The sequence below is a fragment of the Chelmon rostratus genome, chromosome 21 (genome assembly GCF_017976325.1).
Source record: "Chelmon rostratus isolate fCheRos1 chromosome 21, fCheRos1.pri, whole genome shotgun sequence".
Classification (NCBI taxonomy): domain Eukaryota; kingdom Metazoa; phylum Chordata; class Actinopteri; order Chaetodontiformes; family Chaetodontidae; genus Chelmon; species Chelmon rostratus.
Genome location: NC_055678.1, coordinates 7,916,717 through 7,944,428, shown reverse-complemented (window position 1 = coordinate 7,944,428; position 27,712 = coordinate 7,916,717). Strand labels below are relative to the sequence as shown.

The 27,712-nt window shown below is 42.3% G+C and overlaps 1 protein-coding gene across 1 annotated transcript; it reads right to left on the bottom strand.

Moving 5' to 3' along the window:
• Positions 1–398: 398 nt before the first annotated feature.
• cpxm2 (carboxypeptidase X (M14 family), member 2) lies at positions 399–27,712 on the bottom strand. The gene is made up of 14 exons (XM_041962496.1): positions 27,337–27,712; positions 24,372–24,473; positions 19,563–19,672; positions 16,916–17,055; positions 11,895–11,979; positions 10,633–10,783; positions 9,959–10,047; positions 7,866–7,989; positions 7,456–7,652; positions 5,964–6,143; positions 4,744–5,041; positions 4,249–4,388; positions 3,143–3,242; positions 399–1,277 (listed from the first exon to the last, which is right to left on the bottom strand). Exons 1-14 carry the CDS (start codon positions 27,617–27,619, stop codon positions 1,021–1,023), a joined length of 2,256 nt encoding a protein of 751 aa, XP_041818430.1. The 5' UTR covers positions 27,620–27,712; the 3' UTR covers positions 399–1,020.

The window sequence follows — 27,712 nt, the reverse complement described above, 5'->3', positions numbered from 1 at the left end:
TACCTAAGTGTATCTTCAAACATTTTGCATTTTTCATTGGAAACTTTATTTCCATTTACTAGGAAATAAAGCTTGAACTAGGTTTTTTCATTAACATTTCTAACATTTATGCATTTTTCATTTTGCATGTTCAGCTGCCGGGCTGTGTACTGTTGAAAAGACTTTCTAGGTTGTCATATGGATTGGACTTAATTAAGGGAAAGTGTAAAAATTGTATACTGTTTTCTCTATAATTAGAACCAAATTACTTAATTACAGAAATATTATCGGAAATTTACAGAACCATAAAACAAAGCACTATCATTAAATTATGAGTTATACTTTCGAAATGAATTAAGGTGCTAATTAAGCTTGATTGAAGTTTCCTAAAAAGCAATTAAACAGTTTCAATCTGTGCAAACATAGTCTTTATTTGATAACTTGCCAAAAGCAAAGTGTATAAAAAACTAATCAATGACGCACAAAAGGGTCACTGAGTCCACATTTTGTTAAAAGACAGAAAACTGAACGAGTGCAGGTAATCAAGCTTTTGTAATGGTTTACATAACTGTGTTACATAAGTTAATAAGTATGTACATGATGACTTATATCAATTTTCTTTTATTTAAAAAAATAAGTTCTAATGTGATTATATTCTGTTATCTGCAATATCAGTATTTACCGCATGGCTGATGTCACAAGGAATGGTGGGAGATTATAGTGAAAAAAGGGGTCATAAACGTAAAAATAGCCTCTGACACAATGAAATACTTTAAACTGGAAATCAAGAAAAGATGAGATGACAACAGTGAACGGAGAGCGAGCTTGTGCCCGGGGATGAAACAGAACCAAACCGAGAGAAAACCAAATAAAGCATCCCGTTTAAATTACTCCATATTTTTTAATCTTCAAACACTAATTCTGCTGACAGCACTCTGGAGGAATCTGACAGAGGTCCAAACCCAGGCTTGGAGTTAATCCCGTGTCTGATCAGAGCAGATGTTTGTTTTTCATTCTTCCTCCCTCTTCCTCATACAGTCATTATGTTCCCAGACGTCTCTCTCTGGACCTGCGAGCTTGGAGCTGCCTGAGGGGCAACCTGATGGGCTGCTTGTTGAATTTCTCCATGATTTCTTTGATCCGCGACAGGTTGGTGCGGCCGATGGTGAAGTCGCACCTGGTGGCGCCCATCTCGTAGCCCACCTCGCACTTCTTGCTGGTGAGGCTGTAGCCCTCAGCCCTGGCTGTTACTCTGTACTCCCCTGGGTTCAGCAAGCGCCAGTAATCACCGTCGGCAGCTGAAGATACACACAAAAACATTTATTTTATTTACAGTAGTTTCACTGAGTGTTTGGTTCGGGGTGTTGCAGGCTCAATTTAACCTCGCCAGTTTGCCACACTGACCTCCAAAAACACTGAAGAGCACTTTGAAATTTTACAGTCATGTTTTGAGCAGATATAAGTTGCAGGTTTAATGGCCTCATGAGGAGGGAAAAACTGAAAAAAGGGGGACCAGCCACCAGCCATGTATGATAAGCTGCTGAGAAACGCAGAGCAAAGCTAGCACAGCTAAACATTGCATTATCTCAGATCAATAAAGTTTCAGTTCACCACTGACATCAATCAAAACAGAAGAAATCAGATCATGAACCTAATCTGAAAAATAAGGAAATGTAGCATCATATTAGCTAATTCATATGATGATAAATACAATATTTTCATATCACTCTGTCACCTTGTCACTTTTTCTTTTTATCTTTTAGCTGAAGAATTTGAAGCGTCCAGTCCCAAACTGAGAGACTCCCTGTGAACAGTAAGCAGATCCTCATGTGCAACGTAGGTGAAGTTACCCTTTAAATCTCATTAGCAGAGAAATGGATCTAACTCCTGTTGCCATCAGCAAACTGCACTTTACTACAGACGTTGCATCATTGAGGGTTTTACCTACACGGGCCCATGCAAACATTACGTTCAAGTTAAACCACAGCAAGCGTTAGCAGTCCCACATTATTTGTGCAACTGCAGCAATATGCAAATCTTGTCCTAGAAAGCTGAATTTAAACAGCCCACTTAGCAGTGGCAAAAAGCAAGCCTCCCAAAAGCCTCCATCTGAAGCCTAAAATAAAAGTTGGGGAGTTCTTTGTGCTCTACTTTTGAGAATTTAGAGTTTTTTAAAAATAGCTCTGCTTTGTCATGTCGGCTCTTCTTGGTTTCTCCCTGCTGAAGGCCGCCTGTACGTGACCTGGGAACACGGGTGCACTGAGCAAGCCTTCAGCTCATTTACAGAGAGGACAGCGTAGCTTCCCTCTGCTCATCCACACACCTGACACGTCTGAATGACCACCGAGACAAATGAAATATGATGCCGGGCCTGTCTGCAGTTGCACACGGACATCTACGCTCACATGACTCACACTCAGACGACAGAAGGGGAATCTAATTGTTTCCTGAAGTGCTTCAATATAAAATGCTAATGAGCTAATGAATTCTCGGTCCAGGCTGTCTGCCCTGCCTTCTCAGTGCCCACAGCTGATTCATCCTGATGGAACAACGGCCGCTTTGCAAATGTCTGTTTTTGAATGCGGCTCCAAAGCAAATTCAAAGCAGCTGAAAAGGTGCAGCTTTCAAAATAAATACCCTAAAATCTTCCTTGACTGCAACTGAGAATAGCAAGGATTTAAAGAAGAAGCGGTGACTTTTACTTCCAGGAATAATAATAATGGCTAATGTCCTTTTGGACATTTGATTTCACGCTCTAAGTACAAAACTACTTTGGCTTTGAAGGCTGCATTTTTTAGGCATCAGCAGAGATTGACTCGAGGGCACACAATCAATAGTCAAATTCAGAGCAGAGGGCCTCATCGACACTGGCTTTGACTGTGAGTCAGACTCCGACCTGCAGCACTGCTAAAATACATCACCTGCTTTTGTTTATGCCTTTTCTTCCATCGTACATTAGAATACTAACTTACAGTGAGGGTGACTCACTCCTGAGTCAGCGAGGGGCTAAAATCCAGGCTTACTCACACAGAATTTCAAAGATGAAGTGAAACAACATCCACATGCTGCAAAACACTGACTGAACAAATGTTTGATGTGAGCATGTTTGTCTCGTTAAGAGGTGAAATTATCCATGAGGATCAGGTTAAATGCAATGTTTTACCTGTGCGGATATCATGGCCGATCCCCTCCACAGAGATGATTGCATTAGCTATTCCGCGACCTTGCACGTCCCTCACCACGCCTTTTATCCCACGATGCACCTGCACACAAAAGCATGACCCACGCGAGTGCGTGTGAACCCTGCTTTAAATTTACCACATCAACATCTACTTCATCATCTACATGCATGATGTGATGATATGATGAACGATTTATCATCTTCAGTTCAACAGTTGAGCATGTTTACACATCTTTCCCTCTTCATCCAGCTTCCATATTTAAATCCAAGCTGCGTCCCAACGTGGGGCCCATCCCTCTGACGTCCATATCACCAGAGACAATACAGCAATTATTATTGATTATTGATAAATACACTCACACATACTGGCGTGGGCCAGTGAAAAAGACAATAACTAAAGGAATAATTTTGTGTTTCCCCATGTTATTGGCCATGCTTTAAGAAGGTACTTTTTATGCTAATTTCCCATCATGTCTTGTAGTAACATGATGCGTCATGAAACTGGGGAATTTACGTCAGAAGTTGTGTGCACCATGAGAATAAATATATGAGTTTACAAGTGAATGAGGAGCACCTGAATGCACCATTAGTTTTCCTCTCTGTGAGGTTAGGCCGTCTCAGGTCGGGGACGAGGCTCAGGTTCAGCCTGACCTTTAGGTTTTCTGACAGACCCGCGTTTGTGTGCTGTGTTCTCAAGAGGCTGCCAGCCCGTTCTCCTTCCAAGGTCACCAAATACCAATGTTTTCATGCCCTTTCACGTCTCATGCAGTCATTTTTATACTACATCACCTTGCTCTGTGCTCTAACATTGCCGCAAATGGGTTTACATTGGAGTTGGAAAGTCTGGTGTGTGTCATACAGATGCTAAAGGGACAAAACATCTGTATTTGACGAGAACAGTGTTTCAATTTCAGAAAATGTATCAGTTTTACTATAACATCCATTCAAGTTCTCCTCAGTACAGCATGTGATCAGCTCATATGGTACTGATACAGCACTTTTTAATAAATACTTAAAAATGAGAGGAACAGGAATGAATTAATAGTCAAATATATAAATATACTGAGGGGGCTGCTTTGCCTCTGTACCTGCTCCATGAAGACAAGAAGAGACTCGCGATTGTTCTCCCACTCCTCCGGCAGTTCGCTCTCATGAGGGAATTTGTCACAGCCCACAAACATCGACAACTCAAAGCAGTTGGTGTGCAAATAGCTGAAATCATTCATACCTGCCAAGAAAAGAGAAACATATCTGTAGGCCAGCATCAACTTAGGTCGGCATTTGGTCCAGTTATTGGCCAGAGTTTGTGGTGATAATTAAGAGTGAAATGGATTGGAATCGCTCTCACTCTTTCCTTTCTTGGTCTGTCTGCCTTTGAATTGCTACGCGATGCGTCGAGCTTAAACGAGCTTAAGCTTCGAGAAGCTCTGGAACAGCCAGAGGGGCTGGGTGCTGAATATGCAGATGTGCACATGGGTGCTAAACAAAGCTACAGCTCAAAGGCTCAGAGCCGAGCAGAGAAATCCTGCATAACACAGTGTTAGGCTGAGCGAGAAAACACCCAGGAAGCTCTGGACACTCACTGCCGGCTGCAGTGTGCCAGGACGCTCCGTTGATGGTGCCGTCCTCCTTGGCAAAAGCCTCTGTGTGGCAGACCCTTTGGTTGGCATCAGTCATCAGGCGGTGGGTGGACGCATAGGAGAAGGCCAGCCAGCGGAAGACGTGGTCATCCGGGGTGGGGGTCTGCTCTCTGGTCACCCCTTGGGAGCGAGTTTTGTCATAAGGGAAGGTCACCACCAGCTCCCCTCCCTGGAGGTTGCTGCCCAGCACAAAGGGCATCTTCTCCATCCACGCTATCAGGGCTCGTGTCTCCACGGCAACCTGCAGCAGGGACACAGAAGAGGCGAGGATAATGTAATTTGTGCAATCATCTCAGTGTTGTGGTTGCTAAATTAACTCCCTCATGCTGAAAACAATTTCACTGCAATGTGCTCTCAAGAGGGAGTGACAAAGCTCACACACTCACCACTTCCACTAATATTTATTCTGAAACGCGAACAAATTCTCATCAAGAGGCAGCAGGACATCTACCACCTAATGGCTTGCATTTGCATGTTCCAATCAGGATATTGATAAAATTGCCCCTGCTGTTTGGGCTCATCTAATTAAACCAGCCCTGCTATCTCTCAGCACCGGTTGGGCCGGTCAGTGAGGCAAGGGAGGACAGTTTTCACAGCTTCCTGAGCACAGATGGGGATCCCAGCTCTGCAGCTGCAGCAGCTATTCTGGGGGCTCTGTGTGACTCACTCGCGGTTCTCGGTAACATCAAAACACTCGTGAGGATGAGCTTTAAATAGATCGCTGGGTGTATTTTAGCTCACAGCCTGTTCGTCACAAATAGCAAACGCGTCCGCTTCTCCCAGAATAGACTGCGCTGGCATGCCCACGTGGCTGCTTTACCCTTTTCAAGCGAAGGATCATCTTCACAGTGGGATTTTTCTGTTAAACTGGAGGAGGTGCAGAACATGTGCAAATGGCCATAATTTGTCACCTGTAGGTGAAGTCAATGGACAATAAATGTCACATAAAAGACAAATTTTTATGCTGTTTTTTTCATATTTAAAACAATAAAAGCTAAAATCTAAGACTAAAATCAAATGTTAGTGTTTAAATCTCTCATACGTTGCAGCCTAGAGAGCCCTAATCTGAAAATGACATGCAGTTAAATGTAGGGATGCTGCAATTTGCACAGTACATGAGTTGAGAATGGTACAGTCTATCTGACAGAGCCAGTCAGACTCACTGAGGCGTTTTTAGACTGGTACCACTCTGGGATGGGCACATGGTGGTTGAACATTTTGCGAGGGATCCACTTCTTGGCCTCGGCTTCCCACAGTATGGAGTTGAGATCGGGGAAGTTGTGGTGAATGTCTATTCCATCATTGCTCCATCGACCCAGAGACCAGCCGCTGAGCTCTGAACCCTGGGTAAAAGGAAAAGAAAGAGATGCAATATGAAGGAAATTCAGAGAAAATAGTAGTTACTAAAGGTTTTAAGATCGCAGATGGAGCTGTAACGTGGTTCAGATGGCGTGAAGTGTGGAGTTGTCTTCAACTCAGCAGTGGTATCAGGTCATAGACAGGTGCAAAGGGTGCAGCAGTTCCATCATCACACTTCGGCCTCCTGTCATCACAAGTCATCCGGCGGCAATATCTGAACAAATCATAACACAGCTGACCTCCCACTTATCACAAAGCTCAAAGTCTACATGCCTGGACAACCACGAACGTGCTGAAGAGCCGAGGAAGGTCAACACTGGCAACCAAGAAGTACTTTAGTCTGCACTAAGTACTTTTGGATCAGTCGGGGGAGAAAAAGTCCAAAACAAACCCACAGAACACATCCTGGACATCCCGTTGGCTAATGAAGTTGTTATGGCTAACTTCTAGCAAAACATTGCTTATGTCCACATTCAGCAGATCTCAGTCTTAAGCCTGTCCAAGCCAGCCATCATTTCCTTTGTCTTGCTGCCATTTGGTACTGTTAGGTAGCATCCACCCTTCTCTGAGATCGTTGGCCAGAAATAACTGGCTATGGGTTTATAGGCGTAACCTTAAAGTCCGAAACAATGAGCCAAAAGAAGCTAAAAGCTGCTAAACCGTGTAGAGATGCAGATCTGGGTGCAGCATTTGCTACTGACCCTTTCACATTGTAGATTAATAGAGCTTCTATCAGTGCATCAGCTATGATAAAACATGATGATTTGAGCTGAAAACCTGCTCACTGCCCTCTTTGGGTTGAATAGGTTCATCTGTTTTAGCTGTGCATGCACATGCAAATTTCAGTTCAGGAAATGAGTTGTTAGGCACATTATTAGCTTTAGAGAAACAGAGTGTTACAGTATGTACACTGCACTCACACATCAGGTCACCAAATGACATGATGTCACCGACTGCACTGAAGCCAAGCTCTGTCAGACTTCCTTTTGACCTTCTTAACTTGTTTCTATTTGTTTCATTATCATCTTGCCTTTCATGTAGCAGGGCTGCAGCTGGTTTAAGAGCAAACCCGACAACATGCGTTTCACTGTTATTTTAGAGCTCCTTTTCACTTGTGTTGCATACATACATTGTTCATTTTACGTATTCCTCCAGATCTTTCAAACCAGCTTTCTGGCATGTACCTGCACCACATGTGCTGCGATTAGGAGAAGCCCTGCCGAGCAGATATGGTGCTGTTTTCACCAGAGGCCAGCGAGCGATATGAGGTCACTAATGGCCGTCGTGCAGACCTACCACTTCAAAGGCTTTCTCGTACCCATCGGGGTTGACAGATGGCAACAGATGGATCCTGGTCTCTTCCACCAGGTGACGTATCCGCTGGTTGCCAGACAGATACTCCTGACACATGAACTGCATCAGCAGGAGGAGCAGCTCTCGTCCCAGCACCTCGTTACCATGGGAACCCGCTGTGTAGCGAAACTCCGGCTCACCTGGTCAACAGGTTCACAGAGATGGGTGGGGGGTGGGGGTAGGGGGGAGATCGAGGGTGATTAAATATGCAGGAGCTGCAACTACATGTATAAAAACATGAGAAAAACATTCCGAGGAACACAGTGTGATGTCGATGCTGTTGTTATTGTGCATTAAACTGAGCAATCACGCCCTCGTGCATCAGAGCGCACTGCTGCCTTGAATGTACTCACCAACTTCATGCTCTCCTGGGTTGTCAGAAATCTCTATGGCGTACATCTTGAGGCCATTGTGGCTCTTTCCTATGTTATAGATCCGGGTGATGTTGGGACACATTTCATTAACCACCTTCATAAGCTGTGGAAGGCAAATAATGATGCACCATTAATGAGTGGTATGAAATGTGATATAAAATGTCTGAAATCAATCTACTACAAAGATGTTTTTTAAGTTTGATTTTTGCTTATTTAGTCATGAACAGTAGGTTTAAGAAAGAAATAGTTAAAATTTGAGGTCAAGTATTTTTACATTGTGGTATTTTTACTGGGTACAAAACAATCTTCATGTTATTGGAGATTTCAAAAACAATATAACCAGTTCTGTGGCACAGGCTTTTATTGAATAACACTCGAGTCAGGGGGGGAGGGAGGTTGCTGCGTGAAAACCAGTCACAGTGATTATGAAGACAGCCTTGTAGAGGAGCTGATTAAGATAACAATAATTATCATTTACCCATATGGGCATAAGTGGAGACACAAAGAGGAAGTGCAGCAGGAAAAGGACTAACAAGCTGTGGAGTAAAGCGACAACATTAATGTCAGAAATCTGTGTTGCACCAGCTGCTGCAGAGGTCATTAACCAGTCAGGAGCGGTGGGGTTTTAATTAAGTCTGGGTTGCATCTTGACTTTTCTAACCAAGTAAATCATTCGACAAAAATCTGCTTTTGTTCATAAAACAAAATGTCAGCGGTGAAATTCCTGCTCCCAGTCTAATAAAGCACAGCGTTCCCTTGATAAATACACCTGGAGTGTATTTACCAGGATCAATGTAGACCATACTGCCATAAATGTGGAGTCTTTTTATACGCTGCCATTTAGGAGTGTTTGTTCTTCTTACAGAAACCTGAACGGGACAGACTGTGTTTTGATCCACTCATACTAACTGTCCTCTCAGGTTAATGTTATCATTAAAGGCGAGCTTCTTGGCTGGGATGTAATGTCAAGGTAATGTGCCGTCTTCCTCTTTGAAGAATGTGCAAAATGTTCTTTCCACCTATGATGTCATATCATGTGTCTCACAAAGCGACGAACCTCGCTCCATCCTCGCTTGCGAACGACCGAGCCTTTCCAGGATGCCTCTTTCATCCCCAATCACGATACTATCACCTGTTACCAGTGAACCTGTTTACCTGTGGAATGTTCCAAACAGGTGTTGCTCCTGTCAGAACAGATATTTACAAAAATCATTGAAGCTGATGAGGTAGAACGATGAGGTTTTTGCATCTCAGCTGACCCCCTCTGTATCTTTCAATTGGCCGCCCTCTCATAAAATTACTATTCCCGGAGCTACTATATGACAATCAGTTGTGGTCTAAGAGAAGGAAAGTTGGTCGATACGGTACCAGGTACCTGCACGGAGAAAAGAAATGTCAAGAGTGAAAATGCTTTCGAAGCAGAGTGTTGAAAATAGTCCTTCCTTCCTTTGTGAAGCCCTATTGAGGCTGGACGCCCTGCGTGACACACATTAGCTTCAAAGAAAGAAAGAAAGAAAAGAAAAACAGGCCATTTAATTCACCTTGGTGTTCCTGGAGTAGCGTTTCAGGCTGTCACGGCAGAAAAAAAGCTGCTGTTTCACAATGAGCCATACGTTCGGAGCGTTAATTGTACTTCGTGTCACTGTGGGTCATAACAGCAGTTTGGGACACCTGTAGTCGACTGTATGGCGCAGGGGAGCTGCCACGTTCCAGACGGTTACGATTCACAACACTTGTACCTTCACAACCACTCAGTCACCGTGTGAGCACTGACAAATACAGCTGTCTTCCTCCTCAGTGCGAACAGGCTACTGCTCATGACAACTATATGAATAAGTAATGACACAACCCAGGAGATGCTTTATGCATTTTCATGCGGCTGGCAGCGCTCACATCGTTCGTTACCGCTGCTCACTTTGTTCTTGCAAAGGACACAACTTGTCCTGCATTGGCTCAGAGTCACACAAGTTGTTTTATTGCTGCATGCCCTGGTGTCTCTGCTGAATAAGGAATTAGAGCTGCACCTCTGTAAATCGACTGATACCTGTTGTTTTCTGCTCACACTGACTCACCTGCCTCATTTCTTTGTAGCTGTGGTGTCTGAAGTCCAGCTTGTCTGTTGTTATGACTTCGTTCCGTCTGTGATAATAATTATTTGGATCTGTTGGGAATTGAAAAAGTATATTGTTATTGAAATTTAGAGGTTAAAGGAGGTGGTTTAGCTACTTTTATTCACAATGATACCGAAGGAAAGGAATGTTCAGTCCTGCCAGAAATGCAGAGCACCTGCTCGCTTTCCTCACAAAGATTTTCTCTGGTATCACGAAATGCAGTAAGTTTGTGAGATATCTGTCTTTGAGGTTTCTGCCACCATCCCCACACAAAGGACGAGAAGTTTAATTCAATTTGCTGTGCTCCCGGCGCTCAACAGTTAAACATTAATAACTCAACAGCAACCTGTTTTTCCAGGAACGACGTCCCAGTTACTGTGGATAATCGTGCTGTGCAAAGTTTCCACTGGGGCAATTCTTTCTGTAGCACATGAAACCAAAACTGTCTGCATGGCTGGATACCAGCAGAGGTGGGTAGGCCAGGTTTTAATTTAGTGAACTATCCCTTTAATCAATGCCTCATTCACATGCATTTTTTCCCCCCGCAGAGTTAATGTTGTGCATCATCGCGAGATCTCTACCCTCCAGTGGCAGGAATCATTCATGTGTCCGCTCTGTCCATACAAACCCGTCACCTGGCATAGGACAGCCAAGGATCTCCACTCTCATGCAGATATTGCCGCTGTTAAACCAAGAGCGAGGGTTGACTCGGATGTATCGGGCGACCACTGGCGCGGGGAAGATGTTCCTGACCGGGATCTCCTTTTCCCTGTTGCCACTGAAGATCTACTGAGGCAAACACGATCAAGCAGATGGTGAATAAAGAACAGGCTTCCTGCAGAGTGAATGTCAGTTGATTGTTGCTCATGCAGTCATTTATTTAGCGTGCTTCTCATGGACAGTGCCTTTATCTGCAAATGAGCCAAATTTGGCCTAGAATGCTAATTATCATTGATTGTCCCTGACTAGTTGTTTAAAGGCCCCTTAAAAATCTAATAAAGTTGCAAAATCACCTTGTGCAAAGGACAGAACGTGCAGTAAATATTAAAGAAGCCTTTGGAAATAAAGGCATTCAGTGAGAACACGCACAGGAAGATTAAAACAGACAGTGGAATTTTGTTTCCATGGTTTAGTCCGCATAACCCTTAAACAAACACACATCAAGCACCTGCTGAATGTCATTAAACCCTGATACCACTGGGAGTTTATTGTAAATTTTAACACCCACAGTGATAGTTCTTCTCTGCACCTTTTGGCATTTTGAAAGACCAACAGCGCAGCTTGGCATTTGGCATAAAAGGTGGGCGGGTGGGTGAGCGGGAAGCTTGTAGCAGAGACTAAATTACTGAAGGGGCATTATCTCCCACATGGATGACTCCACCAGCCAGGGGAGTATACAGTTACAACCAAAATTTCATTAGCTGGGACGTGAACCACAGTGGGGAGCGACGAGGATACGATTTCCCTCAAAAATATCATCTTAATCTGATCTGTTCATTGATAATAGGATTGTTAATGTTGTTATTATTCCGCAGCCGAATGCATCAGCGATCAGTTGCTGCTTTAGTTTGCTGTCAAGGCATCCCTGTATTTAGTTTCTGTCTATTCAATTTCATGAAGTGCCCAAGTAGAAAAGGGATGAACAATGAGCCAGGGTGAGGTTTCCATCTGCTTGAGGATCATCAGTATTTACTATCGCCTCTCAGCTCATTAAGCTTGGAAATAAGCAGAGATCTAAATCTTCCTCTGTAATTGCTCTAAAGCGAGAATTCATATTTCCTTCTGGTTCGTCAATCAGGAGCGAAACAAGACTCTGTGTGAGGCTGGTTTACACACAGAACAAACAACAAACAACAACATTTGAGCCGATAGTAGAAATGTCTCTGCTGCTACTCACCAAGTCTTTCGAGCCGTTCTTCAGTGTTATCCAGGTGTGGCTGTCGTTGCTCACCATGACCCTGTACGAGGTCACCCAATCACTCCTTTAAGAAAGAGGAGAAGAAGAAAAGAAATGTTCACTTGGGCCAAATCCGATGCAAATTGAGCTCTGAGGCGACTCAGACAGCAGAATTGTCATTTTGTTTCACGTCATTCAGTCATAAATTGTTCATTAATTTAAATCGCTGAGCTAACTCAGTGCAATATATTATTCATGTCTGTGAGTGATGCTACCGTGAATTTAAATGTACTCCTGCGTTTAAGAATGAATAAAGGAATTGCTTGATGTTTTGGGACTTACACTCTGTTTCTCTCTTGCTGAGAGTTAGCTAAGAAGATTGGCACCACACTCAAATCTCTAGGGTAGATATGAAGCTAGCCAGCTACTGGTTAGCTTAGCACAAAGACTGGAAGCAGGGGGAAACAGCTAGCCTGGCCAGATATTAAAAATAGGCCTGCCAACACCTCAAAAGCTCAATAATTTACACATTATATTATATTTTTGTAATCTGTTTGCAGATCAAATGTTAAGTTGAGGTTTAATGGGCGGTTGCATGCTGGACCAGTGACTCTCTCTGCTGGTTGCCTGGCAACCTCACATCTGAAACACCGACATCTCACGTCTAGATTCCCTTTCTATAACCAGGTTAAGTTCCATGCGGTTTTGCATGTTTTAGCCCTTTTGCTTCAAAGCGGTCCAGTCTGCAAACCCATGTTGGTGTGTTTTAGTTATTCTAATCTAATTTCCATTGATTTCCATTCACCTCCATACAGTAGAGAAATCCATTAGTGCACTTGTGAGTTGTGTAATCCATCAAAGTGAACATCAAATCTACATTAAATTTTGTTAAAGTCACAGTACTGGTATGATTAGTATGCAGTTTAATTTCAACTGCATTAGTATGCAGTTTAAGTTAGGGGCCATAGCTGACGCTGAGGGCACTTAGATCTGAACATTTGAGGGTTGCAGTTAACTTCCACGATTAAAAACCTACCATGGCTAATGTTTTACAGGCTGATTCCAGTAATTCACAGAAAATGTGCTGAATAGTCAAATGAATAAATGAAACAGGAAAAATCCAGATAGCCTGAAAATGCTACACTTGGAAGACTAAAATTCTGGCCAAAACCCTTTAAAAAAGTACAACATGCAGGTTAACATGTGCAACACGAATGTACAGTGTGCAGGAGTTGCAGCTGAGGAGCAGACATCCTGGTATTGGCCTTTAGAATAAGCTCAGTGAGATCACAGAGAGTTGAAACATCCAAATAATTTTTTTGTCTGTCAGAAAACGACTGATGACTTCATGTCCCGTCGTGCCTCACAGAGCTCAGTGAGTGCAGTACATGCTGGCAGCGACTCCCATGCTTCTGGATAAAGACATCAGTGCTGAGCTGGTCCAGCCTGGTAAGAATTCCCAGTTCTGCTAATTAAAGCGCTGTTACAGACAGAAGCCCCCGAGCTGGCACCGCAGACAGCTACATGCCCTACAGAGCTAATTGTGGAGATATTCTTCGCTGTCTTCTGCGCCCTTGAAGGAAAATTACAAACTCAGCCTATAAAGAATCTCCCCATGCTCTCAAACTACACAGCAGTTTCCAAAAGTCTGTGCCATCCTCTTCAATTAAGAGTTACAAAGGCCAAAAGTTGCCAAATATTTCAGAGCAAAGTTGGTTGATGGTAGGGACAGTGTGAGCAGAGCCAGTTGTTGGTTTTCGTGGTGAATAAAGGATTATGGTTAAAGTCAAATACGACTTTTCCCTTCAGTTTGTAACTGTGTGCGACTTAAATCATTTTTAGTCATTTTGCTCTTATATCTAGATTATTTATTTTTTTCGTGTGCATTAGTTTTTTTATTAGCTAATTACTAACATGTAGTTGCATACTTGATAGCTAATAATAATCTGAAAAAACTTAAAAACGTATTCTAATAAAAATCAATGACATATTCCAGTGTTAAAAAGCCATCAAGTCTGCAGGGAGTAAGTGATAGTGAGGGTTTTCTCTCTTTACACACCACAACCTGGCAACCTTAATGTTGATTTCTCTGTATAAACCCATTAACTACAACTTAGAAACCTTAAAATATTCCTAAAATGCACCTCAGCGTTTGAAAATGCTTCTCCAAAGCCATTATTAAAGTGCAATTTAGGCCACTAGGCTCTAGCAGTGTGTTCTTCCCGAACAGGTCAGGCATAATGGAGAGTTTGGTCTTGTGGAATAGTGCCGGTTGAATAATTCAAGGTGAAGTACCGCGACTGCAGGTACTCCAGAACAAAACACACACGTAATCCTCAGTGAGCTCAGAGTGGGTTTCTCTAGAGCTCAGAGAATACTGAGCTCTAGAGAGTACTGTACAGACTGTGTTTTCGGTGTGTGTGTAAGCATAAATGTCACACATTAAAAATCACAAGGTCGACCAAACATCTGTATATCATCGCTACAATATTCGGTTAACTTTACCCAGAGCCCAGTGGGTAGAAAACCAGTGTGTCACCAGTCAAACACAAGATATTTAGTTGTTTTAACCCAGCGCCAGTGTTATTTTTGTATAACTTTTAGGATATTTACCCAAATTATGATGTTTATGTGTCTCAGCAAGGAGGACGTGGTCTGACTCTTTTTACTTCCTGGGTCCACCAGATGTGGGAATGTGTCACGTTTTTTAGATCTGCTGCTTGTAATCACCTTGCGCCTACATTTCAGCAGATATCTGACCAGTTTTATGATATATCGAACAGCGTATTTACGATACATAGCCGCACTAATTAGATGAGTTCTCTGAAATAACTCTGGAATCAGCTGGTCATGTTACTGCTATTAAAGTCATGTATTTGCATTTGTGTTTTAATGTGTGTTTGGAACAATATGTAATAACAGTGACAGAGTGAGTGACTCATGTGGTCTCACACAGTCCAGTTTTCCACGACATGAGCTTAATGTTGCATAACAAGCTAATTATTCCAAATTATATCATCAATAAAATCTACATTACATCACACAGCGGGTGTGTTTTAATGGTAAATCAGATTCCAATGTGTAAATCAACTGGTTTAGTTTAGTTAATAATGTTAATAACTTAATAACCTGCATTTTCATACTGTAGCGATACATTTGCATCAAAGCCACTGAAAACTTCCCCCTTAGAAACAGCCAACAAGCTAATTCAGCTAGTTATAAGCAATACTTAACACTGAATGCAACTTAACTATCAAATGTAAATAGGCATAATATGTAGAACCTTATGTCTTATGCATGTAATTTTGTACAACTTCTGCAGCATTTGTTACAGTTTTATAGCAAAGCTTGAGCTTGAGTTTTGAGCACTTGGTCAAATTAGCCATATTTAAGTTCAGGGGAAATAATACAAGTGTAATATAAAACAATGAAAATAACACTGGGTCAAAATAAGCTTGCCTGGTGACCCAGTGGTTTCCAACACATGCTGGGAAAAGTTAAGCCACTATTGCAGTGCTTTATTGACCCAAAGAAAGAAAATGTGCTACTCTACAATTACAAATGAATGTATGTGTTTTAAGTTGACCTTAAAAACATGCTGAAGTTATTTACGCTGTGGCACATAAATCGAAGTGATGGGGAAGTGTTCTATATTTCAAAAATGTCTTCCCACTGAAGCAGACTCACGTACTGACGAGCCCAGGCAGTGGGAGGTGAGATACATCCCTTTGTATTTGGACGTTAAGTGCATAAGACGCCATGGAGATCTGATGCCACTGCAGCTCATATCTTAACACACTTCACAGACGCTGTTCGCTGCTGGATGACTCATCCCATACTGCAGTCCGTAAACTCTCGCTGTAAATGTAAAGTATTGCAATTTGTACGGTTTAAAGAAAACTGTTTGCTCGTTAAATCCTTTTTTTTTATACCATCAACTCAGTGTGGTGAACAGGCTCACAGCGCAGTAAAATCTTTTCACCCCAGTGTTATTTTTATAATGTAGTGACCTTTTAAGAGAGATGAAAGAATGAGGCTGCGCTCCAATCAATCACGCTCATAAATCCTTAATCTCACAGCGAGGGGATAAGAGAAGACTTAGAAAAGGGCAAACACCAGTGAAGGTTCAGCGCCATGTGGACAAGACTGAAAAGCTTGTTTTTTTGTCTAGGTTTGTGAAGTCCAATTTTCCAGCTGGGTTTAGAGTCATTAGAGTTCTAGAGCGATTATTGCTATCTGTCTACTCCCTGTGTTCCTGTATTTGACTTTTCATTAGCCATGCTAGCGACATGGCTCTATGGATGCAGTTGTTGGTCTGTCGCTGGGTCCACCAATTTGGTCCAAATGAACTTTATCTCAACAAATATTAGATGGATTGCCATTAAATTTCGTGCATACATTCATGGTCCCCAGAGGATGAATCCTGCTGACTCTGATGATCCTGCATGTTTCCTCTAGTGCCACCATGAGTTTGACATTTGTGGTCTTGAGTGAAACATCTTAACCACTGTTGGATGGATCATTATGCGATTTGGTGCAGACATGCATGTTCCTGGACTGCACTGTACTTTGTGTTTGGTGCTAATTAGCAGATCCTGGCATGCTATACTAAGATGGCAAGCATAGCAAACATACATGCTTAAGATCAGCACGTTAGCATTGTCACTGTGAGAATTCTAGCATGCAGACGTTAGCATCTAGCACGAAGCACGACTGTGTCTACAGGAAGTGCAGCGTCGCAGTGCTGCTATGTTTGTAGACTCTCTTGTTTTTATACAAAGTTCATTATGCCAGCCTGTGCTTTAGATTTGCTGCTGATCTAAATCTGTCACCAATAAACAGGAATGTAGCAATAAAGGTTATTAAAGCAAAAAGCTTTTCAAGAACTATCCTGGTTGAGACTCCCATTCTTCCTCGCAGGTGCCATGTGATTGACAGACCACAGAGCGTGATATTATGTCTACTTCTCATCTTTTCCTCATATGCTGTCTTTCCTGCATGTCTGCAGGGTTTCTACTCACGACCAGAGGGAGCTCCTGCCTTGTGTGATGACCCCGGTGAACTTCGTCAGCCTCCTGGCATCCACCTCGAACCACTGCAGCGGGTCATCTCTCCCAGCGCACCAGGCCCCGTCATAGAGGTCATCTTCATAAAGGCCGGCCTGCAGGCCAGAAACACAGTTTTATTCCAGATGTCCATGTGGAAACACAAACACGCAGTCCACATATGATGCAGCACGCTGGCTGCTAAAACCTACGCTTTGCTTGCATTTGTTTCAAATTCATCAAAGGTTGTTGCTTAAGTGCTGACAGTGGAGAGGGTGAAGTGTGCAGAAGACGTTTAGTCATCTGAATCTGTCTTTTAACACAACACAGGCGGGTATAGTGCAGACTGCATTGCTCAAACTTGACTGGATCATACTTAAATGGGTGTAAGAACAGCAAAACAAAGCCAGGGAAGTTACGGGAATGAAAGCAGGACACATCTGTGAGACAGAGCTGACTGTTGAAGACAACTTCTGAGATTTCTTTTCCCCCCGTTCCCCAGCATTCCTGAATTTTCTGCAACAGTTTCATACATTTTCCTGTATGGTCCAGCAGCAGAAAATGTCTAATCACAATGCATAAACTGCTGCTCCCTCTCCATAAAGCCCGGACCAGATGACACTGTTGGCTCAGGGGGAGATGTGTGAAGAGTCACGCTCACATGCTGACAGGCAACATTGTTCATCCTCTCCATCCGAACGTAAACATTATGAAGACATGCTGCACTGTGCATCCTGAGTGCGTTATGTCAGTACCTCTTTATCAGAACTGTCACGTCTCTAATTATTTACAGATCTGAGCACAGAAGAACTGGATGTGACAGATCTACATTTAACTCCTGTTACATTATGTAATCTTATATTGGATTTGGGACTATACGTTTTCTGAACCATGTTAGGTTCATATTCAACATCATCCTTTACATTTGGACCATTTAAATGTGTTTGGAGTTGAGATGTCTCCACTAAATGTGACATATATACTATAACTACTGGAAATTAAAGTCTTTATTCAAGTCTTTATCATAAAAAAGTTAATTATTTAGAATTGGTTTTGTGCATATGATGAGTCCTCAAAGAGAAACTATATTTCCAGAATCATAGTTCTGCAAGTATACATCTCTCTGGGTCTCTGTGGGTCTGTGTCGGGGCTATACAGGGAAGGGTGTAGAGGAGCCAAAGCAGATCTACCACATCTTAACATGTCGTGTGGCTTTGTGCTTGAATCAAGCCAACTGGTTGATCCAACTTCCTGTCAGGATGGAAGTTAGAAACGGAAAAGAGAGACATGTTCGCTTGCATTGGAAAGAAAACATGAACAACTAGAAACGATAAGCATGCTTTTTCCTCGCAGCTAGGACAAGCATGTTCAAGCTCTGAGAAGCAGGTGTTTCGCTTCCTTGAACAAAATTCCTGAAGCAAAAATGCTCTATTTTACTGTTGAATGATTTGTGAGATCGGCAAATAATTCTGCCAAGGAGAGTGTCTGTTTTATGTCCTGTTTGTCTGTCAGTTAGCGGAATATCTGAAAAAAAATACTTGTTAACAGATTTCCATGGAATATGGCGAAGCTTTGGCCATGGAACAAGCGATTACTTCTTTGGTGCCAGTCCAGATCCAGGTGCAGACCTTTCATGAACTACTTACCTGAAGGAAAAAAAATCTGGCACATGTATCCCATAACTGCCTGTATGCATTTTTCTGCAGGATAGGGAAGCAGTTCTTACCTTTCTAAACATATCTATTACAATATGTGCCGTTTCTGTGCCTTCTAGAATTTCATTTGTTCATGTTTTCCTGCAAATATGCATCTCATAATATCGAAAGAAAGTTATATTCATCACAGAACTGTTGGTGTCTGGAATCTAAACAAACTGTAGCAGCCACAAAAGTGTAAGTAAACCAAGTTCACTGGCCACAGGCCCAGTTCAACAGGGAACATCTGCTTTCTATGTGTTTCCCCTGATTTACAGATAACTGCTCACTAGAATGGACAGTATCGCTGTCCCTCTATGATCCCTGACTGGCGCTCACAGAGGTGAACGCACAAACCAAACAACAATTCCTTTGTTTTGTTGATTTCCTGAAACATAATGCCTGGCCGTCTTGAGCCAATTAAGAGCATGTGTGTGTGTGTGTCTCATTAATTGTGGAGTTGCATTCAGAGCAGAAGATGAGGCCCGCTGCAGACCGTATGCAGGCTAATACCCTCGTAGCACAGCTTGCACTAACAGGAAATACCTCATCTCCCAGATGCCAATCCTCTTTATTAGGTTTGGGGATGTTCCCCTGGTTTGATAGCAACACTATTGCTTTCTCTGTTGAGTTAGCTTTGGAGTATTAAAATATGCTGCGAGCTGAAAGAGAGTGATAATGTCATCCATATTTAACTGAAGCAAAAGCCAGTCATCCCAGATCCATGGAGCTTAAATATGAACTCAAGCTCATCCTGAAATTAAAAGATGCTATCTCTCAATCATATCTATATATTTTTTATATTGCTGCTTCGTGGAAAAAGATGAAAGCTGCCAAGGAAAGGTGAAATTGCCCTGGGTATGATGCGAGCCCAAACATTTCTGGTAAGCGTGCCCAAGCTACGCCAACATTTTACATTCCTGTCTTACCTGGATGTTAAGGCGACCTCTGTGCGCGCCAAGGCCGTAGCGTTTTGTAGTTGAAGCGTGAAGCTGGAAATCATCAATCTTCAGTGTCTCCAGTCCCATGGGAGGGCATTCTAGGTAACGAGAATGACAAATTGGCTTGTGATGGTAATGTTATGTATCATGTGTTGCATTGCCTCAGGAGCATTGCTTTCTGCACAGCGTAGCTCCTGAGTCAGGGTCCATGCATTTGTTAATAGCCAGACTCAACAATAATGAGCAATTTAGACTTTGCTCGGTGAGCTCAAATGTGTGAAGCAAACAAGGCAGCAGCTGCACTCTGTGTTCGTTACTGAGAAGATCTAATAATAGGTGCTCTATACAGAGAGCCTAATGTAGTCAACACAAAGAGTACAGTATCATCCAAATAATGTGAAATGTTTCTTCGTTCTGCCTGCCGACCAAAAACAGTAATAAATCAAGATGGAAACTCTTCCATCAAGCAAGTCTCCCTTGCAGCAAATTTGTTCACCCGCAGTGCCCTCGTCACACTTTAAGCGTGAATGGAGACAAATAAGTTCACGTGTGTCAAACGTTACACACTCGTGTGTGTAAACAGCTCATTTTCTCCAAACCTGCAAAATCAGACTGCGAAAGCTGAGCCTCGGCGAATGAAATGGAGTTTAACAGCGTGACGGAGGGTTTGATGTCTAAACTGCAGTGAATTTCAAAGCTTGTCAGTATTCATGGCTGATTAATGACGGTTTACTATGAGCGCTTCCTTTTTGTAATTTTGCAATGCACACCTATCACAGCCATCTAACTGCACCCTGAATACATGATTAAATTGTTGGAATGACTAAAGCAATGTAATGAAAGGGAGAAAGGGAAATTGCAGCAGCTACAGCTGCAAACCTGTCAGGCGTATTTATTATGATCAAAGGAAGATCTTTCTGTGTCAGAAAGGTCTTCTGACATAGATACAGAATATGTTTTTCAGGTGTTATGAATCCACAGATTGTAGAATTAGACAATGCCAAGGTTTGATTGCTAACATTCTCATTGTGCTGATCACCTACAGTTGAAGAGCTCATTTGCGAGAACAGTTAAAAGCCATTCTTAAAATAAAATAAACCAGCATCAGTGTGATTGATATTTCCAGCAGTGCAAAAAAAACCCCCACATGATTTATGAAAATAAATCAAAATGGAAATATCTGTTTTTGCAAATGTACCCTTCATTTGCTTAATGCATGCCCACCGTGTGCTGAAATACTGGTATGCATGCTAGACTGAGAGGGTTCTGGTGCCAGTCATATTAAAAGGTATTGGATGAGGTGACAGATGGGTCAAAATCATAAAAAGTTGTCTGATTCTGTAAGACCTTTTGTGCAACATGTCTCTACTTCCTTTATCAGCACTCTGAATCCTAATGAATTGCGCTTCCGTAGGATTGTGGGACACAGATTGATAAAAATAAATCAAAGCAGCAGAGGCTGAGATATCCTGACTTTTGGTCCATAGTTTGGGTCCAAAAACACTGGAACATAGATTTTAATTTGTTTACATTTCACGTGTTCATTACTGTAGAGGATCGTACTACACTTTACTGTGCAGGTGTCTGCCCAGCCCAAACCAAAGGACAAGAGTAATCTATGATGCATTGAGTCTCATAGTTCATATCTTTCCTGGCAGTACTGATGGCACGATGGAAACTAACAGTCATCAATATGAATAATCATCTTGTAATTAACTCCTTGAGCATGCCACTTATCCATTAACACCCACTGCTGCCACAGCAGTGGTTGGCAGGCATGCAGCCGTGCTCAAGGCACCCTGAATTCACTTTGGAAAAACACAGTCTTTAAAAGAGAAAGCTGCACATCAATTAAAAACGTTCTCATTTGCTGCTGGAGGGAGTTTGCAGTTCATTCGAACAAACGCCTGTCTTGAAGTAATTGCAGAAACTGAGATGGTGTTCACTAGAAAGAGGTCTTTGTGTGAGATTGGCTCATCTTTTACACTACAATGAATATCACCCAGTGAGGGCCAAATGGGCAAATCAAGGTTGACGTGTGAAATCCCCTGTGCCCAACGGCTCTTTGGGTCAGATCAAGCTGTTTGCAGACTTCCCTGGATCACAGCGATGGAATTTCATACCAAGAATTTCCGATTGGGCATCGGTCTGTTTGTACATGCAGCATATGCTGAACATGTCGCTGTCACACAGCCAGGACCGCCTTCACAAAAACTGAACACCCAGGAGTTTAACATTCGCAAAGGAATTTTCTTACTGTAGATCTTTGCTTTTTCTTTTACAACATGTGCACTTGGACATAGGATTCTGCAGTAAAGTATATTTAATCCATAAAGGAAGCTCGCTTTCCACTGTATAACTGTTCCAGCAGCCTGATATGTGTGAGACACTGAACACCAATCAATCACATGCTTCAAAATTTTCAGAGCAGCCAGAGACAAAGATGATCAGCATCCAGAATACACACATGCATGACACAATTTATGTTTGGTGCATAAAACAAACATAGCTTGAGACTAAATTCATTTCTGCTATAAACCTTTATGTAAAAGTTGTTTAACAAGCCAGAGGCGAAGCCGATGGTAAGACCAATTACAGTAGTATTCACAGTAACTCTATACAGCAATAAAACACGTGTCTACTTGTGACCCTGTACAGTATGACTAGATTTAAAACCCTCTTGGCGCCAGACACATACAGTAAGTCGGCAGGCTTTCTGAATGGAGTGATCGCAGCATATTAGGGACAAATTGGCCCTTGAAGCAGCCCAAAGAATCAAGGTCAGCAGGGCAAAAAAATAGATGGGTGCCTGCCATGTTGCAAAGCCCTAAATCATTATCACCATCTGCAATCCTTCGTAAGAGAACCCACACAATCTGGCTTCAACAGCAAAGTGCAAGGCCACTTGTCATGTTACTGCATGTTAGGCCCAAAACAGTTCATTTTTGTGGATACAGTATTGATGAGCGTTGTAGCAACTTAAGTATTTTCCTGCAAACTTGAAATATTAAAGCAAGACCAGGTAACTTTAGCTGAACAGCGACCCCTGTGGCCACAAGTTGCAAATGCAGGAATAGCAGCACACTGGATTTCTTGTCGGAAAAACTTCTTTTGGCGTATGCACACAGTGAGCAACTCTCATTTGAATGAACCGGCATCCATCTTGGAAGAGTTTTCAGTTTGTGTGACTTGTGTTTTCTTCTTGTTTTATTTTTGTGGTAAAACCATTGCAATATTTAAAAGTCACTTTCAAAAAAATTGTGTAATAGTAGCACAAGAGAGAGTATAGACGAGCCATAAAGTCAGCAAACTAATTTAGCATTAGCCACCATAAGCTAATGGTCATACCAGACCAAGTAAGGCTATAACAACAAATCTCATCAGTGCATTCAATTGAGGAACAGTTATTTTATTGACTATCAGCTCAGGTTTTCATTATAAGAAGAAGATGGTTATGTCTTCTCTCAGATGTGACAGTTTCACTTCAAAAGAAAAACCATTGAATAACTTGATGTGACAGACTCCACCTAACGAATCATTATTGCAAACCTACAGCCTCACTAATACAATTTTAACTTTCCATCAGCCCAGTCTTTCAAAAACTCAGTAGCATTTTATTAAACTCAGCCTCTGTGGTTTGATTGTGCACATTACAAACTGTTATGTCTGAGCAGAAACATCTTGTTTCAACACGTTTCTGCTCATCATTTCTGGAACAATGAACGAGCTGATGAAACATCCACTGGATCAAACTTTGATTGCTGATCTCAGAGACCCCAGTTGATGAGTTCCCTATTGCTTTGGCATGAGCGGATGTGGCCAACACTGAGGTTTGGCTACATCTCCAACAATAGCCGACTAATTAAAAATTTGGAGGGTAAAACGTTTCAAAAGCTTTGCGATGCTCTGAAAATGCTGTTGATTTTTACAGTGATGAAGCAGTCAGAGCGTGACCCGGGTGAATCAGCTGCTACCAGGAGACGCTGAAACAAATTTGGAAAACAGATTGGTGTTGAGTCACTCTTTCAGCCGTGAAAACATGGTTTTGGGAGCCTGAGCCTTCCAGATTTTGACTGTGTGGGCGTCATTGTGCCAGGCGTGGCGGCACTGAGTTCCCATTTTCCAATATACAAGAATATCCAACTTTCTGCTCTCATTCCCAAGTGGCAAATTAAAAACGGCAGCCTTTCTGTCTGTCTCGGTAGGTTCCTTACAATAACTTCAATATAAATGCTGAAATAGACTACAGCATGGACTCCGCTACAGCCGTTCTTAACATCCCAGCATTATTAAACACAGCTTCCAATTGCTCTACAAATGTTCGACACTGTGTAAATAAGTCTAATAAGGAATAATGTTCAGTGCTGCGGAAAGTCTGAGATCAAAGCACATGTGCTTTGCCCCGAATCACGCTTTCAGTCGAGCGAGTTTAATCTGTCATCGTCATGACAGGAAGGCTACTGGGCATCCTGGCTTCAGTTTAGCAAATACACTGTGATCCATGGAAACCAAACACAATGCTTCAAGAGCACATCAGTGCCTCTGCGGCTTGACTCCACTTCTGAGAGCATCATTTTATATTGCCAGACTTTTTCCTCGCAGGGAAAATACGCTTTCTGAAAACTCTTCTGCTTTCCAAAATATTTGTCATCTGTGAGAGAGTTTGTTTCTTTTTTCCCATCCTTACGGCTCCCGTGAAAGCAGAGAAACGATCCCAGCGCACTGGAGGCAAGACGCATTTTTATGAGACCATGAATTTCCCATAACAAGTGAGAGTGACATCGATTTTTCACTCACCCTCTTTTAGCGAGGTGTACTGGCCTTCTCCTTCTGAGATGCTGTTTGGGGTTTTCAGGGTGCTCTTCTTGTTCTTCTCTGCCTTTTTGTTGCCCATTTTCACTGAGGAAGGAAGTGACATTAGTACAGGAACAAAAGCTAAACTTGTTAATGTTTAAAAGAGGCTTTGACAGGCCGAATCACCTTTAAAACTGTTCATTCTATCATTGTTGTGAACATGGAGATAAAAAAAAAATCGTTGACAAAGAAAATAAAGCTTTGGCTGGATTCAGTCCTACACACATGGATAGATTCAGGACTGGGGACCGAACCAAGAGACAATCTCTGGGCACAAGATTTGAAAACTTTAAGCTCTTGTGCTCTTTGTATTCGATTGCAGTATGTCCCTCACTGACATTAGCTTAGCCAATACTGCTTTTTCAATTTGCACTGTCATTTCTTTAATACTGTGATATCATGTATAAGATAACTGCCTCCAGGTTCAAATCAGTCATATAAGAGAGGCAGGGTGGGGGCAGGGAGTCACATTGGAGATGGAAGAGAAGCATGTGCTTCTTATTTGACTGAGTGTCAGGTCAGAATAGGTCCCACGTGATAACAATCCTTCTCACATCTGAAAGTCTTTATCCTCGTCTCGTTCTGGGGACAGGTTAAATCCTCAGCAATGCTCCGAGCCGCATGTGTGCTTCAGCATAACGGATACAGAAGGCTCTGATCATTTAGACGCCGGCGAGGTGCAGGCAATATCCTACTCATGGCCATTTCGTGTTGATCAAAGTGGTAATAATACAATAAATACACCATGCAAGTGTCCTGTATTAAAAATGAAACCTTTACGGTGTAAAATGCACTCAGATATCATGAGATTTTAAATTATGGGTGGTTCAGTGTGTACCAATGGATGTAAAAATGCAAAATTTTGAGAGAAAATGAATTGAATGAAAACCTTGAGCACTGAGTTTTCCAGGAAAAATTAAGATTTGAATTGAAATACTCAGTTTAGAGACCCAGGGTTTTGTGCATACTTTGGACTATTGAACTATTTCATGCTTTCAGATGAATTGAAGGTCCACCAACGTCTTTCCCCGTCTAAATCATGTTGGATAAAGTCAAAAATTGTGTGTGTTCAGTGTGTCATAAAGCTGAAACAAAACTGATTTTTTTAATAACTATTTGATTATGAGCAACAAAATCTATAAAATGGAAACATTCAAAAATCCAAACCACGAAACTGTACTTAAAGCTGCAATAATTGGGTTTTGCTATTTATATACAGATATATATATATTTTTTTGCTTATGCATCTATTTACCAAATGGGGCGGCAGAAGGTGTAAACACATGTTTTTGGCCACCTGGCAAATATATATCAAATACTCATTTTAAGCTCTGTTTTGGTCTCCACCAACTAGAGTGGCAAATATATGAAACAGGTAGCTCTAACTGCTGAATGCTCCATGAGCTAGTTGCTAACTTTCATTGCAACATCCAGCGCTAAGCAGATAGTGTACAGTCAGTTTATTTGAGGTTTTTGTTAGTTAGTTTAGTTTTATTGTAATTGTCTGCAGCAAAACCAAAACAATGAGCTGAAAGGTCTTAAAATGCTCTGTAGAGAACTGCAGATTAGTTCATACACTGTGGGTTTTACATTACACAGTCATTTGATCTATCATTAATATGAAGTTATTAGTGCAGCTACAGTGCAACACTGCAATTATTCTATTGAATTACTTCCTGTCTCGTATGAAGAGTTTCCACTTTTTGTTCTACCATAATGTAAAACTCGAAAGTCCTTGCAGTCCATATTCATTCCGCCTATAAAAACACTTTATCTTGTGTGATACAGTGTGATGGAGATAAAAACCAGCAGCTCTGTGTGGCTTTTGCATGTTTCATTGTTAACACCTGTTATTCTTCCTCTGGTCCCACCTGCAGCAGGTATCCCTGCAGAGACACGTGCAGCCAGATGCCTGAAACATGAGGTCACTGCCGACACAGCTGCTCGAAATTATCTGCCACCAACCAACTGAAGCCCTCGCGCCTGTTACTGTCCTCCAATCCCCTGGCAGGCTTTCAGACATACCTACAAACCTGCTACTGCATGTGCTGAGAGTCCCATGCAGACACTGTTGAGCTGCACATTTCTGCACGAAGAGGACAGCACTGCTGTGTCTCTCTGCTGCGTGGATTTCACGTGTTCTGGCTCTGACATGTATTGCAGTCCTGACCTCTGCCATGCGTGAGGCTGTTAATCTTGCTCTTGTGCAGAAACCACACAGAAACATGACTCTGATCTATGTGTGCGAGGGAACGGGGAGGAGGGCTACCTGTGGAGGTCATTGTTATTACTCTGCACATATATCACCATGTGAATTGAATTCAGCTGCTCCTCTGAAGTCCCTCAGTTTTCCTTTTTGAACTCATCATCAACAGTGTGAGTGTGTGCGGCTCATTTCTGCAATGTCAAAGCAATTCAGCAGAAACTTTCTGAATACTAACCTGCGACTTTCAGCTTTAAGCTTTACGCTGCACTGCAAATTTCACTAGAAAAGCATCAGGTGGTACAAACTTTTTACATTTTACTCTTTATTTACAAAGCATATCTTTTCTTTATCTATTCATACTCTGCTGTCCTGTTCATCCTATTGAAAAATCTATAAAAACTTGCCTAAAAAAAGCTCAAATGATTAGCCATACACTGTCATCTAGTGGCAACACTGACTCATAAGGTTGCTCAAAAGTTTCAGCAGAACTTCAGTTTTTTAGCTGCAGCCACACAAACCTCTCCCATCACATTTAAAAAGATAATTAATGCTAATTGATTGCTCATTTCATGCTTTTGTGCAGGATTACTCAAGCAAGAATAAAGTCTCACTACTGTATTCACAAGACAGCTTGAGACTGCGACTGTAAGAAAAGCAAAAACAGTAAAACATCATCCCTCTAAGAGATGGCATTGATTTTACCTGGTTTTGCATCAGCTGTGGTTTTATCCGTCTGCCTGCTGCTCTCTGCCTTCCCCTTGGCCACTCTCTTGCCAGGGTTTTGGCTGGGGTGCTCATGCCTGTCAGGTATCGAGGCCAGAGGCTTCTCCAGCATTTGGACCTGGTTGTACTGGTCTCTTGTCAGCAGCTCCTGCATGTAGTAATCCTCATCCTCACCGGCAGAGCCATGGCTGAGGTCTGCAAGCCCCGCGAGGAGTCCCAGCAGAGCCAGGGGGGTGAGGAGGCTGAGGCGCTGTCTTGTCATGACACGGGGGGATTATCTCCAGCTGAGAGTCCCGTTGCCGTCTCCAGAGGAGCCTGCTGCTGCTGCCGGGCTGCGTCCCATCAACTGCTCCTC